Consider the following 7,613-nt stretch of genomic DNA (forward strand, 5'->3'; position numbering starts at 1 on the left):
GGGGGGGGGGGTGTGTGGGTGGGTGGGTGCGAAGGGGTTTGGGGAGTGTGGGTGTGTGTGGGGTATGTGTGCACGCATGCATTTATATGCTGAGATTAATGTCAGGCAGGGTCCACATAGGAGTATGGGGAAGGCAGGGGGCCTGGATTCTCACAGCTCCATTCTTCTCCCAAGCTCTACCTCGCCTGCCTCCTTGAAGGAAATACAGGGAAGCCAGGACTGGCCGTCGCGTTGGTGACAAATATGTCCCAGGTGAGTTGGCAGCTCACCCTCTCCCAGAAGGGTATTGTTCCCACGAGTGAATGTGCCTCTGCCTGTGGCTGGGAGTTAGGGAAAGCGCATGCAGCCGGGCAGGGCCCACCGCCAGCCGTGCTGTCCCAGGTCTCTGCACCTCTGCTTGGAGAGAGACGCTGCCCTGGGGATTCTCATGGCACCACCCCCACCCCAGTACTGACCAGTCCTTTCCACGCCTCATCCTGGCTGCCTGTGGGCTTCACGTTCTGCTGCAAAGCACGCTAAGAAAGGAGATGAAAGTATCTTTGGTGGGGCGCAGTGGCTCAAGCCTGTAATCCCAGGACTTTGGGAGGCTGAGACAGGAGGATCATTTGAGGCCACAAATTTGATACCAGCCTGGGCAACAGAGCAAGACCCTCGTCTCTATAAATATAAAAAAAAAAAAATGCCTGGCATGGTGGTGCATGGCTGTAGTCCCAGCTACTTAAGAAGCTGAAGTGAGAGAATCGCTTGAGCCCAGGAGAGTGAGGCTACAGTGAGGACTGATCACTCCACTGCACTCCAGCCTGGGGGACAGAGTAAGACTCTGTCTCTAAAAATAATAATAAAGTAAAATAAAAAGAAAGTGTCTTTGTCTTATGGAACTCGGGGTCTTGCAGGTGACACTAGGCATTTATGCAGAGGGCAATGCTCTCCTGGTAGCATGTTTCCCCGCAACTGTCGTGCCCTGCAGATAACAAGGAGTGGACTAAGCCGTGCCCCACTCCAAAGTTTTTTTTTTTTTTGAGACGGAGTCTTGCTCAGTTGCCCAGGCTGGAGTGCAGTGGCACCACCTCGGCTCACTGCAAGCTAAGCCTCCCGGGTTCACATCATTCTCCTGCCTCAGCCTCCCGAGTAGCTGGGACTACAGGCGCCCGCCACCTCGCCCGGCTAATTGTTTGTATTTTTAGTAGAGACGGGGTTTCACTGTGTTAGCCAGGATGGTCTTGATCTCCTAACCTCGTGATCCTCCTGCCTTGGCCTCCCAAAGTGCTGGGATTACAGGCGTGAGCCACCACGTCTGGCCTACCCCACTCCAAATTTTTTTTTTTTTTTTTTTGAGACAGAGTTTCACTCTCGTTGCCCAGGCTGGAGTGTAATGGCGTGATCTCGGCTCACTGCAACCTCCACGTTCCAGGTTCAAGTGGTTCTCCTGCCTCAGCCTCCCGAGTAGTTGGGATTACAGGCGCCTGCCATCACGCTCGGATAATTTTTGTATTTTTAGTTGAGATGGGGTTTCTCCATGTTGGCCAGGCTGGTATTGAACTCCTGACCTCAGGTGATCCACCCGCCTCGACCTCCCAAAGTGCTGGGATCACAGACATGAGCCACTGCACCTGGCCAGGGTTTAAGGATTTTTAAGCCCCCGCTCTGTGATCGTTTGTTATGACAGCCTGAACAGGCTAATGCATCAGAAAGACACACAGTTGGTCAACTGGTGGAGACTGAAGTCCGGTCGCGGGACTCAGGTACTCTTTTTCCTGAGACAGGGCCACAAACGATGGTGTGTGCTGGTTGTCCCAGCCACTTGGGAGGCTGAGGTGGGAGGATCGCTTGAGCCCAGCAGTTAGAGGCTACCGTGAGCTGCGTTTGCACCACTGCACTCCAGCCTGTGTGACAGCTCAAGACCCTGTCTCAGAAGAAAGAGCACCTGAGTCATACGACTGGATGTCAATCTCTACCAATAGAGTGTATGCTCTTCCCGTTGCATTAGGCTCTTCAGGCTGCTGTAACTATCACAGATGGGGTGGCTTAAGCAACAGACATTGATTTTCTCACAGTTCTGCAGGCTGGAAGTCCAAGATCAAAATGGCGGCAGGGTTGGTTCCTTCTGGAGGCTCCAAGAAAGAATTTGTTCCATGTTCTTTTTTTTTTGAGACAGAGTCTTTTTTTTTTTTTTTTTTTTTTGAGGCGGAGTCTTGCTCTGTCGCCCAGCCTGGAGTGCAGGTGGCCGCGATCTCAGCTCACTGCAAGCTCCGCCCCTCCCGGGTTCCCGCCATTCTCCTCCTCAGCCTCCCAAGTAGGCTGGTACTACAGGCGCCCGCCACCTCGCCCGGCTTAGTTTTTTTTGTATTTTAGTAGAGACGGGCGTTTTCACTGTGTTCGCCAGGATGGGTCTCGATCTCCTGACCCTTGTGATCCGCCCGTCTCGGCCCTCCAAAGTGCTGGAATTTACAGGCTTATGCCACCGCGGCCCGGCCGAGACAGAGTCTTGCTCTCTGCTCGCCCAAACTGGATGTGCAGTGGCCAATCTCAGCCTTCACTGCAAGCTCTGCCTCCCGGGTTTATGCCATTCTCCTGCTCTTCAGCTCCCCAAGTAGCTGGGACTACAGGCGGCCCGCCACCTTGCCCGGCTAGTTTTTTTGTATTTTTTAGTAGAGACGGGTTAGCCAGGATGGTCTCGATCTCCTGGACCTTGTGATCCGGCCCGTCTCGGGCCCACCAAGTGCTGGGATTACAGGCTTGCTCCACCGCGCCCGGCCTGTTCCATGTTCTTACCTAGCTGCTGGTAGTCACTGGCATCCTTGGCATTCCCTGGCCTTGTTGGACCCATCACTCCGCGTCTCTGCCTCCCTCACCAAATGGCATTCTTCCCCCTCTGTGTCCCCCCTCCTCTGTCCACATTTCCCCTTCTTTTATATATATATTTTTTTGTTTGTTTGTTTTGAGACAGTGGGTCTTGCTCTGTTGCCCAGGGCTTGGACTGCAGATGCAGGATCATAGCTCATGCCAACCTCCACCTCCCAGGCTCAGGCAGTCCTCCCTCCTCAGCCCTCCCGGTAGCTGGGACTACAGGGCCCACCCACACTCATGGGTAATTGTTTTTATTTTTTGTAGAAGACAGGTTATTCACTTTGTTGCCCAGGCTGGACTTGAACTCCTGGCCTCAAGCAATCGGTCCGCCTCAACCTCCCAAAGTGCTGGGATTACAGGCGTAAGCCACCGCACCTGGCCAGATTTCCTTTTCTTCTTCTTTTTTTTTTTTTTTTTTTTTTGAGACGAGTCTCGCTTGTCGCCCAGGCTGGAGTGCAGGGCCGGATCATCTCAGCTCACTGCAAGCTCCGCCTCCCGGGTTTACGCCATTCTTCTGCCTAGGCCTCCCGAGTAGCTGGGACTACAGGCGCCCGCCACCTCGCCCGGCTAGTTTTTTGTATTTTTAGTAGAGACGGGGTTTCACCGTGTTAGCCAGGATGGTCTCGATCTCCTGACCTCGTGATCCGCCCGTCCGGCCTCCCAAATTGCTGGGATTACAGGCTTGAGCCAACCGCGCCCGCCATTTCCTCTTCTTATAAGGACACCAGTCACTGGATTAGGGCCCACCACAACCCCAGTACAATGTCACCTTTTTTTTTTTTTTTGAGACAGAGTCTCACTTTGTAGCCCAGGCTGGAGTGCAGTGGCATGATCTCGGCTCACTGCAACCTCCACCTCCTGGGTTCAAGCAGCTCTCTGCCGCAGCCCCCCGAGTAGCTGGGACTACAGGCACCTGCCACCATGCCTGGCTAATTTTTTATATTTGTAGTAGAGATGGGGTTTCACCATGTTGGCCAGGCTGGTCTCAAACTCCTGACCTTGTGATCCACCCACCTCAACCTCCCAAAGTGCTGGGATTACAGGTGTGAGCCACTGTGCCCAGCCACAGCCTCGTCTTAATTCACTGACACCTGCAAAGACTCTAGTTCTCAAATCAGGTCACCTTTGCAGGTACCAAGGGTTAAGACCTCAATGTACCTTTTTTTGTGGAGAACGGGGTCACAGTTCAAATTGATAACAGGACACCCCACTGAGCCAAACCGCGTGTGCTGTTTTTAGGACTCGGTGACCTTCGCAGACGTGGCTGTGAACTTCACCAAAGAGGAGTGGACCCTGCTGGACCCAGCTCAGAGGAATCTCTACAGAGACGTGATGCTGGAAAACTCTAGGAACCTGGCATTCATAGGTAAGGAGGCCCCCTTCCTGCACTTAGTGACGGGACCAGTGCTGGTTTGGAACCGTGTTCTGGGAAGTGCATTGGAAAATGGGAACTGGGTTAAATTCCTGAGACAAAACTGTTGCCCCCCAAGTAGTAGATGTAGGGTTCACCGTGAAACTGGAAATCAGTTTGCTACATTATTTTATTTTATTTTATTTTATTTTATTTTATTTTATTTTATTTTTTGAGAGAGGGTCTCACTCTATCTCCCAGGCTGGAGTGCAGTGGCATCATCTCAGCTCACTGCAACTTCTGCCTCCTGGGTTCATGCAATTCTCTTGCCTTAGCCTCCCTAGTAGCTGAGAATACAGGTGCCCACCACCACACCTGGCTAATTTTTGTTTGTATTTTTAGTAGAGGCAGATTTCACCACATTGGCTAGGCTGATCTTGAACTCCTGACCTCAAGTGATCCTCCCACCTTGGCCTCCCGAAGTGCTGGGATTACAGGCGTGAGCCACCACACCCAGCCTTTATTTTTCTTTTCATGAAGATGGGGTCTCACCCTGTCACCCAGGCTGGAGTGCAGTGGCACCATCACAGCTCACTGCAACCTCCGCCTCCTGGGCTCAAGCAATTCTCCTGCCTCAGCCTCCTGAGTATCTGGGATTACAGGCGTGCTCTACCACGCCCAACTAATACATTACATTTTTATTCTCTTGGTGATCGAACAGACTTTGGGGGATCCTTATGTAGGTGAACATGGCACACGGGAAAAGGGTCATTCTGAGCCCTTTTGGCAGAGTTTTAGTGCATTGATGAGAAAAGTAGAGGGACCACTGTTGCTCTTCTATTCACACATCATTAGCTTCGGAACCCCAGCAAACCAAAGCTTGTGTCCATTTCACACAAAGTCTTGGCATAGTTCCTTTACACCACGTGCTTGCCCAGTGAACAGGATCTCCACTAGGCAAACCCAGTCTGCCCTCTCATTTGGAGCAAGAAGTGGTCTGAAAACAGTGCAGAGCAGTTTTGTCCAGGCATTCATGCATCTCAGTGTCAGGTAGATGTGAACATTACAGGACCAACAGGTTTGTAAGCCAGCAGCATGGTAACAGAGCCACAGGTTCACGCCACTGAGACAGCAAGGTTTGCAACAGAGAAAGTTTCATGATTATCTGGTGCTGACTGAGAAGATGGGAGGAGACGCTCAAATTCTTCTCCCTGAGGGGTTCTGGGGTTCTCGTTTTTTTGTTTTTTGAGACTGTGTTTCACTCTTGTTGCCCAGGCTGGAGTGCAATGGTGCGATCTCCGCTCACTGCAACCTCTGCCTCCTGGGTTCAGGCAATTCTCCTGCCTCAGCCTCCCGAGTAGCTGGGACTACAGGCACACACCACCATACCCGGCTCATTTTTGTATTTTTAGTAGAGACGGGGTTTCATCATGTTGGCAAGGCTGGTCTCGAACTCCTGACCTCAAGAGATCCACCCGCTTTGGCATCCCAAAGTGTTGGCATTACAGGCATGAGCCACTGCTCTCATTTTCAAGGGGATCATGAAGGGCATGGGACTGGAGAATTGGAGATGTTGATTGGTCAGAGGAAGGGGCATGAAATCATCGGGATGAGGAAAGTACATTCTTTGGTACATCAGTTTCTCACGGCATTCCTCAGACCAGTTGGCGTAATCATTTCATCAGAATGCAAGACCTGAAGGAATATCTCAAAGTGAAAACTTAATGCTTTGTAATTTTCAAGTTGTTATCTACAGAGCAGCTAAGGAGACCTATAGGCCAGGCACAGTGGTTCACACCTGTAATTCTAGCACTTTGGGAGGCTCAGGCAGGAGGAGGATTACTTGAGGCCAGGAGGTCGAGACCAGCCCAGCCAACATGACAAAACCCTGTTCTTTTTTGTCTTAAAAAAGTTTTTTTAATTTAAAAAGAAAAAAGAAAGAAAGAAAAAACAGGTACCCTCTTGCCCAGGCTGGAGTGCAGTGGTACAATCTCAGCTTACTGCAATCTCTGCCTCCCGGGTTCAAGCAATTCTTCTGTCTCAGCCTCCCGAGTAGCTGGGATTACAGGCACACACCACCATGCCCGGCTCATTTTTGTATTTTTAGTAGAGACGGAGCTTCAACACGTTGGTCAGGCTGATCTCAAACTCCTGACCTCCGGTGATCCACCCACCTCAGCCTCTCAAAGTGCTGGGATTACAGGCGTGAGCCACTGCGCCTGGCTGAGCTTATGTTTTTTGACTTTTATCCATCCTCTCATATATTCATGTTTCCCAGAGAAAGGCCTGTTCCTTTTCTCCTTAAAATTGCACATGGAGGCCGGGCACGGTGGCTCAAGCCTGTAATCCCAGCACTTTGGGAGGCCGAGACAGGTGGATCACGAGGTCAGGAGATTGAGACCATCCTGGCTAACACGGTGAAACCCCATCTCTACTAAAAAATACAAAAAAACTAGCCAGGAGTGGTGGTGGGCGCCTGTAGTCCCAGCTACTCGGGAGACTGAGGCAGGAGAATGGTGTAAACCCGGGAGGCGGAGCTTGCAGTGAGCTGAGATCTGGCCACTGCACTCCAGCCTGGGCAACAGAGCAAGACTCCATCTCCAAGAAAAAAAAATTGCACATGGAGCCAGTTACTCGGGAGACTGAGGCAAGAGGATCACTTGACCCCAAGAGCTCAAGGCTGCAGTGTGTTATGATTAAGCCTATGAATAGCCACTGCGCCCAGTGCCTGGGGAACCCACTGAGACCCTCAACTCAAAAAAATAAAAATTTCACATGGACTCTCTGTCCAATTCTCTTCCATTTAGAATTCCTGATCATTTCCTTGATCTCTGCAGAACCATTCCTCAGTAACATGATGCTCTCCGTGTTGAACCCCTGACCTTACCATCATCACATTCCTGACACTGCGGAATCCCTGAGGTCTTTCTCTGCTTCCTTCCTCTTGCTTTCTTCCCCTTCACATTTTTATCATATACGTTGAGGGAACATTTAGAAAGAAATCCACACAGAGGCTGGGTGCGTTGGCTAACGCCTGTAATCCCAACACTTTGGGAGGCTGAGGCAGGTGGATCACATGAGGCCAGGAATTCAAGACCAGCCTGGTCAACATGGCAAAACCCCATCTCAACTGAAAATACAAAAACTAGCCAGACATGCTGGCACGCACCTGTCATCTCAGATACTCGGGAGGCTGAGGCCAGAGAATTGCTTGAACCTGGGAGGCAGAAGTTGTAATGAGCAAAGATCATGCCACTGCACTCCAGCCTGGGCCACACAGCAAGACTCTGTTGAAAGAAAAGAGAGAAAGACAGAAAGAGAGAATGAGAGAGAGAGAGAGAGACAGAGAGAGGAAGGAAGGAAGGAAGGAAGGAAGGAAGGAAGGAAGGAAGGAAGGAAGGAAGGAAGGCAGGGA

General features: G+C 51.2%; 1 protein-coding gene across 4 annotated transcripts in view; it reads left to right on the plus strand.

The window, feature by feature from the left end:
• The window catches only part of ZNF114 (zinc finger protein 114), a 38,453-nt gene that overhangs the window by 28,139 nt on the left and 2,701 nt on the right, over positions 1-7,613 (plus strand). For all 4 annotated transcript variants that reach the window (XM_017863640.1, XM_017863638.1, XM_017863639.1 and 1 more), the window contains 2 exons: positions 175-252; positions 4,087-4,213. In XM_017863640.1, the coding sequence (XP_017719129.1) occupies positions 244-252; positions 4,087-4,213 (136 nt within the window). In that variant the 5' untranslated portion in view covers positions 175-243. The remainder of the gene's footprint in view (positions 1-174; positions 253-4,086; positions 4,214-7,613) is intronic.

Source organism: Rhinopithecus bieti, unplaced genomic scaffold (genome assembly GCF_001698545.2).
Source record: "Rhinopithecus bieti isolate Rb0 unplaced genomic scaffold, ASM169854v2 scaffold_70550, whole genome shotgun sequence".
NCBI lineage: Eukaryota > Metazoa > Chordata > Mammalia > Primates > Cercopithecidae > Rhinopithecus > Rhinopithecus bieti.